The sequence below is a fragment of the Abrus precatorius genome, unplaced genomic scaffold, assembly GCF_003935025.1.
Source record: "Abrus precatorius isolate BTA unplaced genomic scaffold, Abrus_2018 Scaffold9, whole genome shotgun sequence".
Lineage (NCBI taxonomy): Eukaryota > Viridiplantae > Streptophyta > Magnoliopsida > Fabales > Fabaceae > Abrus > Abrus precatorius.
In genome coordinates, this window is record NW_020874439.1 from 25,499,031 (window position 1) to 25,512,476 (window position 13,446).

Genomic DNA, 13,446 nt, shown 5'->3' on the forward strand with positions numbered 1-13,446 from the left:
ATATAACTATATTTTTCTAGATTGACTAGTGTTTTTATCTTGTTTGACTTTTTCATGCTTTCCCTTATAAATACTTTAATTTTATTTTTTATTTTTCTTTCCTAAACCTTTAAATTATGATATTTTAGCTTCTAAAACCTAAACAAATAAAATCACATGATAAACTCAAGTTAGAATAATGATTATAGATAATTTGAATATTTATTTAAACTATGCATGATATATACTCGTAAAACACAAATAGGTCGTATAAAAGCTCTTTGATGTCTCCAAAAATCAATAAGAATAAAAGGCAGCATCAAACTCATAATGGATATTTAGGTAAAACTTAAATTAGCAAGCTAAATTACATATTCATTTCCCTCACAAAGCGTTTCGAGATGAATTCCCCATTCCTATTGATGGATAACTTTTAATTGGTTTAATTATATTCTTTGTTTTTATATTTTAATTTACATCTAAATTTAGTATCTTTAATTTTAATTACTTACGTTTACTTTTTTATTTGGTAATTATTCAAACTAAGTCTTTTGCATTAAAATTTTATCTAATAATTTTTAAAAATATAATAAATGTGTAACATATTAATTTATACAGATTAGTGATAAAAATAAATATAATATTTAAATAAAAACAATAATAACATGTATAAATTTAAGAAAAATGACCTTTTTATTTAATAATTTTATAATTTTTTGTGTGTGAATCTATACAAATAAATGATATATCACATTTTTGATAACTATTGAATAAAATTTCTGAGTAAGTAACAAAATTTAAGGACTACAAGTGATTTTTTTAATTTGATTGATATCATATAAATTTTTAATTTATTTAAAAACATCTAGAAATTTTTTGGTTCAATACTAATCTAATTTGTATAGCTGGATTCGTGTATATGATATGGATTTGGTCAATCATAAATTCATAACTGTGTCCCTCAAGAATTTAATATTCCTAAAAAAGAAAACAGTCGAAGTTATACAATTTTAAAAATAGAGCTTATGTCCAACTAATATTATAATACAAAATAAAGTAAAATAAGACCCTGAGATTATATTCAATGCCCAATCAATTTGACACCTTATTGGAAAGAAAGAGGTAAGATGATAAATCTTGAAGTTTTAGATACCATCCACAAGGGCACCACCCATGTGTTGATGACAAACTCTCATGCCCCTTTTAATTATAATTTTTTTTCCCTTTCATCATATAAAAGAAATAATTCAAACCCACCAATAATCACCAATCCAAACCATCCATCTAGTTAAATGCTAACCAAGGTTAGTCCACCTATATATGAAAGAATGCTGGGGATGGAAGCAACTTTCCCTCATCAAGAAACCCTAATAAATCTCCATTTTTTGAGTTTTATATCAAAATAGAAGTCATAAATTCCCTCAAACGAAATTGAAGAGAAAAATAATAAAAATAATAATCACATAGTTGGCTAAGGTCAAGGAGGTCACAACAACACAACTCGAGTCACCATAGGGGTCCATTGAAACCCTTTCTCTATCTTAAAACTGGTACGTCTCTCTCCCTTTTCTTTTTTTACTTCCAATGAAAATTGAGATTTTGAAGAAGAGGGTCTGCGTCTGTTGAAAACTTGAAATTTAGCCCCTCTCTCTTTCTCTCTCTCTCTCTCTCTCTCTCTCTGCAATTATACATCGTTGTAGAGAGAGAAAGAAAGCGCGGGATATGAAAATTTTCTTTCTCAACACACAAAGGTGGCAGAACAAGAAAACCCAGAGCTTGTCCAAAAAGCCCTAGATAGTAACCAGATCACAGCCTTTTATATTTTCCCGCCAAAATCCATTTTTGACCCAAACCCAGATTCTCAATCGGTGCCAATTTTCTCACCCTTCGAATCATTTCCCTTTATTTATCGTAGAAGAAAAGTAAAGAAAAAGAGGGTTAAAATTAAAAAAAAAATTGAAAAAAAAATGGATGATTCGGGGCGTGATTATTTGTTTCTAGGGTTTGAATGCGAAATCCATGGCAGGGTGGTCGGCGCACGACGGCGCGGTTCCCCTAGAAGACAGTGGTGACGTTTTTGGAGTGTCGAACGACGAGACTCGGAATCGTTTCGAGAGGTTCCTTCTTCTGTTCTTGAGGGAGATCTGTGGCTTTGATTACTTTTGGGCTTTTCCTCCAATGCTGGGTGATGAGCAACGCGTGGATTTGTACAAGCTGTTTTTGGTTGTAAAGGGGAAAGGCGGGTACGACGCCGTTTGCAATGGAAAGTTGTGGGATTTGGTTGGGGAGGAATCTGGGTTGGGTCTGAGTGTTGGTTCATCTGTTAAACTGGTTTATGGTAAGTATTTGAGTGCTTTGGATGTATGGTTGAAGAAAGTTACTGACAGTAAGGTACCTCCTGAATGTGGTTTGGTGTATGATAGGGATAAGTTTGGAAGGCAGTTGATGGAGTTGCAGACTGAGGTGAAAGGGTTGTCCGGTTGTGCCAAGGATGAGGTGGTTGGGGAGGAGCTCAAGGGTGGATTTGATGATGATTTCATGGATGGGAGGAAGTTTTGTAGTGTTAATGAGGTGAAGGGTTTTGATTTAGAGTCTGATGGAGATGAAGAAATTCGAAATGGAGGATGTCCTGATTTGGATATGCCGGATTGTGGGATGGATGAGTCGGTTCTTGGAAATTCTGGTGATGGAAATGATGCGGTGGAAGTACAGGGAGGGATTGATGGAGGGAAAATGAATGCAGATGCAGAGCAGGTGGGGAATGTGTCTGATGCGGCAAACAATGGTTTGCTGAGATTGTTGAGTGGGAGTGAGAAGTGTGATGATGATGGTGATGGTTGCTTGGTATTGGATACATCTGGTGGTGATAGAGAGGGTTCTGTCGGTAAGAGGAAGAGAGAGTCTATATTGGATATGTTGAGCTGGGTTACTGGTGTTGCAATGAATCCTTGTGATCCTGAAGTTGGTTCAATACCTGAAAAGTCAAAGTGGAAGTCTTACAGTAATAAGGAGGTGTGGAAGCAGGCTTTATTGTATCGAGAGGCAGTGTTTCTCAAAAAAGGATTTGAGTCGAGCAGTGAACAGCAAAATTGGCAGGTAATCTGAAACCAAAGAAACAAACTGTATGCTGTTGAGTAAAGTTAGTTAACCATAAATTGCTTTACTAAATGCAGATGTTGCTACTACATGCTTAATAATTAAGACTTACAATAAGTAAGTTGCACAAAAGTTTTCCTTAACTGTACATATTTTTCATTCTGTTTATGTTCTATGCAATTGAACTTATTTGTGCACTAACCTACCGCATGTGATTTTTCCTTTCCTCTTGTGTATTTGTGCTTGCATGTGTAATGATCATTGTATACACTTGTTAACTCTGAACTTCCATTTCCTTTTGATCCTTACTTTTAATGGCAGCTTTTGCTGCTTCATTCCCCCTCCCCCTGAAAAAGAAAAAACTCTGGTTTGCTGAGGGAAACGGATTTAATTGTCACGCCCATCATTGATGAGTGATGAAGTATAAAGTACAATGTAGGGCTGCGTGCCATTGTTTTGTGCTGAGATCATATATTCATATAGTTGATCTTTTAATTTGACGTTAGCTACTGTATGCTTCCATAAATTATGGATTGCTTAAATTCCGTCATCATATACTCCAGATTTTAACTTTCAGATTGTTTTATTAGTTTCATTTTTACATGAGATGAGATGCAATTTGATTGATGTTAAGTGCTCTTTCTTCTAAAATAAGATGAAAATAGTGTTCAACAACAAGGAAGAAAAGTTTTGGCCCAGACCTGACCTGATCTTTTTGTACTACTGCTGTACTATCTTGCAACTTGACTGTGTTTGTGGATTGGCAAAATTGTTTGCAGCTACTTTATTCACTTAGGCATGGGTGCAGAAAGAAAACTAAGGCATAGTGGAAGTAGCTGTGAAATCTTTTCTTTTTTGGTGAATGACATTTGGATCCATTATTCCTTATTTTTAACTAATATAAAAAATGTTTGAAAGTATGTTATAGTGTTTTTGTGTTAAATGATGAGAAAGAGGAATTGCTTAATTTCATATGATTTTTTCACTCCTAAAAAAATATATAATCTGTCAGGCATTTTTCTAAGATGAATATCAGTCACATGATTCAGTTTCCTTACTACCAAAGTATGTTATGCTATTATATATTTACATTAAAGGTGGCAAGGCAAACAGTGTTGGAAGAACTCACTTTTTATTAGTTAATCTAATAAGTATCAAGTATACAGTTACCATCTGTTGACAAGTTCTTGATAGAAGTAGTTGCATACTTTTTGGTTAATAAAGGCATTTTTTTTATCTAGTTCTCTAGATGCCATAAATTTTGTCCAAATGCTGCCACTTATATATTTGATTAAAACAAATTCCAAATATCCTTATGATATCAAATTAAAATCAAAACCTTCTGTGATTTTATAGAGTCAGAAGATGCATCCTTGCATGTATGATGATCATCTTGGGGCAACCTATAATCTTAGAGAGCGGCTGAAAAGTGACAGAGGAGTTATAGTTAGAAAACATACATCTGTACGAAGCTCTTCAGATTCGTCTGAAGGAATTTTAGACAGAACACCAAGTCCTCATACGGAAGATCGGGCTGAAAAACGGTTGCTTGATTTCTCAGATGGACATTCAGGTCTTGATAGATGTGCCACAGTACGCATCCCCGTGGGGTCAAATCATCAAGCTGAAATACCAGAATGGACCGGCATGACTTCTGAAGGAGATTCTAAGTGGTTAGGGACCCGAGTATGGCCATCAAAAACAGTAAATTCCAGACTTCTCATTGAAAGGGATCCCATAGGAAAAGGAAGACAGGATTCATGTGGCTGCTCGGTACCTGGTTCTGTTGAATGTGTAAGATTCCACATTGGTGAGAAAAGGGCTAAAGTTAAGCTTGAATTGGGTGAGGCTTTTCATGAATGGAATTTTGATAAGGTGGGTGAAGATGTTAAGAAATTGTGGACAGAAGAAGAAGAGAAAAAATTTGAGAATGTGGTACGATCAAACCGTGCATCGTCTGAGACATACTTTTGGGACCATATTTTTAGGACATTTCCTGAGAAGAGCAGGGCAGATTTAGTTAGCTACTACTTCAATGTCTTTCTTTTGCAGCGCAGAGGACACCAAAATAGGCATACTCCTGCTAACATTGACAGTGATGATGATGAATCTGAATTTGGACCACTTAGGAATGTTTTTGGGCATCAGACCCAAAATTCACGTGGTTCCATCATGTTAACCCCCAAAAAGCCACAGACAAAGGGAGGATAGCTAGTGGATGTTTGTCAAAATAGGGGCTTTGTTGAGGATGTAAATTTTGACAAATTTGGGCATCCTCGCTGGCAATTTTCAGTATCAATGGATCTTTCTCACCTTGTTTAGAACACAAATCATCATCGCTTGTGAGGAGTAAAAGATTGGAGCTTAAAGGGTTGGTTTGGTGCAGGGGTCAATTTAAGTAGTGATGGTGTATTTTGGTGGTGGAAGTGGAAAAAGTTTGAACAAGCTTAGAAGCTGACGTTATTTTAGTTCACATGCTTCCGATTTTGAAATGTATCTTCTGTCTGTCCACAGTGATCTATAGCAGCCACAGATTGCTCATTTTTTTAAAACTTGGTTGTGAATGCAAGGGTTTACTAGAAACAGAAGCCTTAGGAATATAGGTCCACATTTTATTGTAGAGGATCATGAACAAATACATCAAAGTGCTATTCAAATTGTAGCTTTTCATTTGATGCGAGTTTATATTTTGATTTGATGTTTCCTACTTTCTTTCAAAGAGATATAGAAATTGTTTTGGCTCAGATATTTTCAGTTTGGTGTCTATATCAATATTCTTGTGATATAATTGCCTGTTCCATTTATAATCTGCCAAATTTGTATTATATGCACATTCCGAGGATGTTTGTATTCTCTCTTCTGATGGAAGTACAGAACCCCCCCCCCCCTCCGCCCCTATTTCTCTCTTTTTTTTTTTTTTTTTTTCCAATTTTGTAAAAAATGGATGAATAATTTTCATTTATCACTTTGTCTTATTCAATCATTATTTTTTATTTCGGCCTAAATGTTAGTTAATTTTGTCTGGCTATGTAAATGTAACACTAACATACTCTGTGTTACATTTTTTAATACATTTTTAATTGTTGACTAAAATTTATTAAAAATTATAAAAGTATAATAAATTTTTTTATTAAATTAACAATTTTAATTTATATAATTTTTAATTAATTATTAAGAATGTATTAGTGTGTTAGCATTTATTTGTTTGTAATTATGTAAGATTCTTTTATTATTGCCCTTTTATTTAAAATTACGTCCAATATCATAAGGATAAATTTATGTTTACAAGTCTACTTTTAAATACATTTTTCAGAAAAAATTTGTTTTAAAAAAAATCATATTTAGGTGCATTATGGCTATCAATAGTTATATGTTCATTACAAAATATGGTCTTTATCACTGCTGAAGATGGATATCATATGAAAAGAAAAATGATACTTGATGAGAACATGAATAGAATTGGATTGAGTGGTTAATATTTGCATTGCTTGCTTCTTGATATTTTTTTTTCTTAGATTTGTATTTGGTAACGAAATTAAAATCATAATACAAAATTAAGAATATGAGAATTGTAATCTTAGCCTTTTGTTTTTCTTAAGAATATGGTGATTATTGTTTTAAGCTAATCATGTATATGGTATGTGGTTCTTGAGTTACAACCTTATTGAGAGGGGAGAAAAGATTATGTCAAGATTAAAATGTCTTTATTCTTAAGTTTAACAATTTGGACTTTAGACAGAGAATAAGAAACAGTCAATTCAAAGTTCCAAACTTGTATGTGATTATTTTACTATAATGAAAATTTTCCTTATCAATACCAGGCTGGACTTCATTTATTATTGGATCTTCCTCCAACTGGCCATCTCATGGGTTATCTTATGTTACCAAATTTAATTGAATTTTCATTTTCCGTACAGCTCTCATGGGTTATGATCCTTATGGTTATCCATAATAATAATAATCATAATAATAATAATGATGATGATAAGATCAACAACAATAAATTTATTTCATTTCTTATTTTATTATCACTTTTTTTCATATATCTAACAACTTGTTTTTTTTTTATATATATATAATTTCAAGGAATTAAGTGAGGCAAGACCTTACACGATTTCTAGGTTTGGAAATTTTGTCTTGAACTAAAAATCTAAAACAGTGTTTTCTTAATTTTGATTCATAAAATTGTTAATATTGGTTTAATAATTCTCATCTCTCCCAAGCTCTCTTCTCATTATATTTTATAACTCGTTACATTTATTATTTTTCTTTTCTTTTATTGTGTGTACAGACATCCCAATAAGTATCTATAAAATATTTTCCCTATTTTTGTACCTCTAATTTTTTTTCTCTACCAAAAAGAAATATACTTGCTTTTAGGCAAAAACTGCCTATTCATTTGTCAGTGATGTTGGGAATTTGATAGGAATGACATTATTGGGACACTGAAAAAAAAAATACCACTCCAATCTTGTAACGAGTAGCTTTTTACTATGGTTTATTTAGAACAATTCTCAATTTTCTCATTTTTTATTCTTACAGATATTTTTAATCATTAAATAAAGAAATTATCTAATATATTTTATGTTCTAAATATAATAATGAATAAATACTTTTATTTAATACTTTCAAAAGATTATTAAAAGAATATAAAAAAGTTCGGTTTATTTAATACAACAAAAATCTGGTCATACAGTTATTAGTGTAAAATTATAACGCCCGAAACTTTCAAATGTCTTGACAGTTTAAAAAATTTGTGAATGACAATCCTTCAACTAATTATATTTCATTAATTTAGTTTACTTATTGTTAAAAACTTTCAAAATTATTATTTTACATGTGAACATTGAATTGACATACGATATTTAATTTTTAACGACAGAAAAAAAGGAAGTGCTTGTCCCTTCCACTGTAAAATGTGGTTAATACAAGAATTCTATTTTGAAACATGGATGTCCACGAAATTATAATCTAACTTGCATCTTGCTTAAGGGGAGAAGGGTGTGTAAAAGAAGGCATAAGAGTGTAAGCATAAGCGAACAAATTGATAAAAAGAGAATATTTGGTAAGTTTAAAAAAAGTAGAGAAAATATCTAGTGGTAAAAATAATACTAGAAATATTTTTTTTATTAATGGAAAAACTTCTCTAAAAAGATTTAGCTTGTTTTTGCTTTTTAGCTGCAACTAGCCACATTCATTATTAGTACAACTAAAAAATGTTAAAACTAATTAATTTGTTGGTCCATGACTCATAGAACAACAGGTGAATGTTACTTTCTTTGTCGTTAATTATTTCTAATTTGGTAGAGCCTAGCTGTTTAGCATAATCATGTCATCATGTGGCTGGATTGGGGTAATCAAAGTGGAGGTAAAACATCTTTCCTAGACTCCTAAGACACAACTTTGAAGAAATCTTGGTCAAAAATATCTGCAAGATACCTTCCTTCATTAATTGGCCTTCTCAATATGGTACATTACTATGAGCATATGTCTAATATAGTTTAGATTTTGGAGCGATAAGCTTACAATTTTCCATCACTCTTTTTCTAAATTTGCCCATTTATCTGGGAATTCTTGATGGGGCCTGGGCAAAAACAATATAAACAATGTGCCAATAACATAATATAATATAAGCTTAAGTATATTTTGTATCTTTATATTTTATGAGTTCTTTTTAACTCTTCTAGTTTTATAATTTCACGTTATATATGTGTGTGTATATATATATTAAACTCAATACTTTTATTCTCCACTGACCATTAAGTGATGATGTAGTTAATTAACAATTTGTCACATGTCAATTTTTTTGTAGTCACATTCGTGAAAGGATCAACCACTTAAATTACACAAATATAAGAACCAAATTCATAAAATAAAAATAGCATAATAGAAATTATGTATGGTAAGTCAATTAATATCCAATAAAAACACAAATATATACTTATTTTATATCTAAGGTGATAATGTTTCAAATTGTTGTTTGGCTTAGGGTGTGGGCATTATATTAAGGGTACAATAGAATATCTTAATTACAACATGCCTTGTGTTCTATCAAACATCAAACTTGACATGTTATCTCTATTGGTTTTGGATATATGGAGAGGAGGAGGTTGATTGAATTCTTCATCTAAATAGGAGCCACCCATTTGAATGCGTGGGAAAAGAAGCTTCATGAACATCCAACAATGTATATAATTCACCCACTTCTCAAGCTTCTTCATTGCCGTAAAAGCAAGTAGGTTAAGTTTAGCCCCACTCCAACATGTTCTAAAATGGGTATCTCAAAGATGCCCAAAACGACACCAATGACTGTCTATTTGTTTGGATTCTAGCTGGTTAACCATTACCCTCCACCTGTTTTCACATTGACAGGTTAAAAGGATAATAGGTGAATTCCCAAAGATTCATTCTATGGTTATTATAAAGTTTTAAAAAGAAATGGGGTAGGTACCTTATAGCCGGTGTAGTTTGTATTTTTTTTTTTAAATATTTTCATTTGTAAATTGAACAAGTGTGATTTTTATTTTTATTTTTCTTTTCTTGCCAAGTCATTGTTAGATTTTCTAACTGGGATATTGGGAATTGATATTTGATCATGGGTTTTCTAGTATTGTGGGGACCCTTGAACCATTTGTTTGTGTTTGTGATTTTCCTTGGACCATTTTGTACACTTAACCAGTGTGATTTGGTTGTACTTAAATTTTATCCCCTTGTCAAAGAGAGTGTAATGTAATGCATGCACTTATTTTTGTATCTCTACATGAATCTTTTCGCTCTAAAAAGTTATGATAAGTAAACTTAGTAATTATTTTCTTCAATTTACTTTTTATAAAAAATATTAACCTTAATTTTAAGAGTTGAGATTAAGCAATTAAAAGTGACAACTATTTATTAAAAATGGATATATTTATTACACAAAAATTGTAATAAATATTATTTTTTAGTAAAATATAATAATTTTTATATGTTTAAACTTATTCTTTAGGGTTGAAGTTAAAAAATTGTTTATTCGTATTTAAGAAGAATTTTTCAACCTTATTAATATATCATTTTAAAATTTCAAAACAATGCTTATTATTATTATTTTATTTATTCAATTTTACTTTTATATTTATTTATCTCTTAATTGTTTTATATGTTTACTGCTATTTATTCAATAGGATGGACAAAAAGCAAAACATAATGATAAATAATTAATGTTGTCTTGAAAGTACACATGAAACTGAAATTTGAACAAAAGCATGCCAAAAATAGCAACCATAAAATAAATCTGTTTAAAAAAAACAAAAAACAAAAAATTAGGCATGTGTGGGAAATATGTACCAGTAAACTACTTCCATATCAATTGAAAAATAATTAATAAATGCCTGTACTTGAAATATAATGAGAAAAAAGCAAAAAAAAAAAAAAGACTTGAAAATAAAGTGAGACAGAAAATCAATAGGACGTGGGAGCCAACAACTACAACCATAAAATAAATCTTAAAAACAAAATTAGACATTTATAGGAAATGAATAATGATAAACTACTTACATACCAACTGAGAAATACGAAGGGACTCAATCTTTGAAATATAAAGAGGAAAGTTTATCTTTAATGCAAATAATCTATTAAAATATGGTAATCGGTATTATCATTTATGGCAGTCAACATTTTGATGACTGTAGTCTGTTTAAATGTTTATAATATTAAACAACAGAAGATACATATTCAGATATTCTGATTCAAATTAACGGGATAAGGAAAAAGGCAATTGATGAGATAAATAAAATAAATAAATGATTAAGAGAGAATTATAGTTAGATGAGACTGATCTTTAAGAGAAAAATCTTTATTTCTAATACTATTCATCGACTTTAATATTTTTTTTTCATATTTTTAGAAGAAAATGCTAATAATTTGTAATATTTTTAAGCACTTGATGTATGATTATTTATATTTTTAAATATATTTATAATTAATTTAATTATAAAATTATGAGACTTATGAAACAATGGGACCTAAAAGTAAGAATTTTAGGGTGCATTTCGGTATAAATTTAATTAAATAGATTAATATGTTTTTTATACAAAATTTCTACCATAAATGTGACTATAAAATTTATTAGAGTACGTTAAAAAGATTGAGAATCATAAACTATTTTTATAAAGTATTAACAAATGACCTTAATTAACCACACTTTACATAAATTAAAACGTCAAACTCTCTTAAAGATGTTCAAATAAGATATAAACTTTTATGACAAGCAAACTAAGGAAGCAAAGGTTGTTTGTAAGTTTTCATTGCTATCAAATTCCGTAACACGTTCACCCTAAAAGTGTCAATGCATTCTTGGTGTCTGAATCCTTTAGAATTTTGAGATATACATATGCTACGTTATTTATGTATTTAATGTTATCACAAACTTAGTTTAGTTATTCATAAGCCAATAATAATTAGTATTGATTAGGCTCAAAGTTAATTAAACAAACTAGTCAACGTAAATTTTCATATAGATGAACTTATATTTAACCAGGACTGCTTCACACACATGCATAATCAAATTCATTTAAAGCAAATGTTAAATTTAATTTTCAATTAAAAATAAGCAACTCAAAGTAATATTTTTATTAAAAAATATTTATCACTTTAAGAATAAAAGAAATATAATAAGTGCTATATTTTTTAATAAAAAAATATTACTTTTACATGCTTAAACTCAATTTTACAAATAGTAATTAATTAAACTGTTCATTTAACAAACGAGTTTTTCGTGTCTAAACCCACATAGACAACTAGTTATGCATACTCTCACTTACAATTTTTAACTTTTCCAAAATTCAAAATAAAATAAGTTAGGAAGTGTTAGGGAAAAAAACAAAGTTTTGGCATATGTTTGCAAGTAAAAATGGAGCTAGTAAAAATTCAAACATATCATTGATTGTCGAGTAAATTTCATGTGGATCCAATTAAAAAAAATTAAGTCCTCTCACGTAAAAATTACTTTATATATATATATATATAAATTCACAAGATTATATTAATTTTAAGTTGGGTCAGAATCTACTTACTCGAGGAGAATAAGAGTAAACATTATCAAATAATTTTTATTATTAAATTTTATAAATTTAACTATTAAATTAAAAATTATTAATAAATAATTTAATTTATAAAATTTTATTTAATATTAAAATAATGATTCCATAAATCAATTTCATGTTAATATTAACATACTTTAAAAAAAATATATATTAACTATAATTTTTACATGTTTAATTTATCTAACATTTATTATGCATGATATATCGTAATTACATCACATGCTCTACAATTACATTTGTTAAATTTATATTTATATAAAAAATTCACAATTTAAATAATTTTTTAATCTCTATTATTAATGATCTTTCTGGTGTTAATCCATATTAATTTTTTAAATCTATTCCCTTATTTTATAAAAAAATTTCCAATTTTAATCTCTTCTATTGCTACAGATTTTTTTTAAAAATAATGTCATCAACAAAACGACACAGCTTAAGTTCAGTATGTTAAATGTTATTAATACTGTTTGTCAATTAAAATTAAAGTTTTATTTTAATAATATACAATAATATTAAATAAAATTTATTTTTATTAAAATAAAAATTTAATTTTAATAAATAAATAATACTAACAAGTACCTACAAAATAACACTTAAATTTTATCCTTAAAACAAAACTCACACATGTCATCGTTGCAATGTGGCATAAATATTCTGACTTAAGTGTTATTTATTTGTTTGGCACATCACTTCCCTTGTCTCCTCAGTATCTCCATCTCTCCTTCCTTATTTGACTCTCTCTCTAACTCCAAGCCCTTAGTTAGGACCACTAATATATGTATCCCCACCCAAAACATCATTCAAAAGATTGGTATTGTCAAAGACACAAGTGGCTCCTCTCCTACCATGTCTTCCACCTACACCCAAAGTTGCTAGCATGCCACTACTCTGACCTGATAGTGCACCAAGAACCTATCACATACATCATCCACCCACCAACCAAGCTTGCATTTTTTAGGAATCACCAAAATCATTCCAACAATTGTCACATGCCACTTTGCAAACTAAATTTCCTACTTATGTTTTGCATAACAAAAAGTTGGGGCAACTCAAACTCCTGGTCAAAGAATGTGAAGGTTTTTGTATGCTTCTATGTACATGTTGCTATTGAAAATCAACTTGGAATTGAGATCGTGAGAGATGTATAGATATCTAATTCTCTGAAAACCTTTTTTAAAAAAAAAAGAAAGAATAGTGAACAGTAACAAATATGAAGAGTATGAATCATTGTTCATAATACAATAAATTACTAAGAGTAAAAGTAATCTTATGAAAGGAAAAATGTCTGCAA

General features: G+C 29.8%; 1 protein-coding gene across 3 annotated transcripts; it reads left to right on the forward strand.

Moving 5' to 3' along the window:
• Positions 1 to 1,342: 1,342 nt before the first annotated feature.
• On the forward strand, positions 1,343 to 5,832 carry LOC113849808 (AT-rich interactive domain-containing protein 2-like). Of its 3 annotated transcripts, none has more exons than XM_027479988.1 (3): positions 1,343 to 1,529; positions 1,981 to 3,075; positions 4,432 to 5,832. In XM_027479988.1, the coding sequence occupies exons 2-3, from the start codon at positions 1,999 to 2,001 to the stop codon at positions 5,284 to 5,286; spliced, it is 1,932 nt and encodes a 643-aa protein (XP_027335789.1). In that variant the 5' UTR covers positions 1,343 to 1,529; positions 1,981 to 1,998; the 3' UTR covers positions 5,287 to 5,832. The 3 variants fall into 3 exon arrangements, with proteins under 3 accessions (XP_027335789.1, XP_027335790.1, XP_027335788.1); XM_027479989.1 differs by having other exon boundaries at positions 2,006 to 3,075; XM_027479987.1 differs by having other exon boundaries at positions 1,343 to 3,075.
• Positions 5,833 to 13,446: the final 7,614 nt, after the last annotated feature.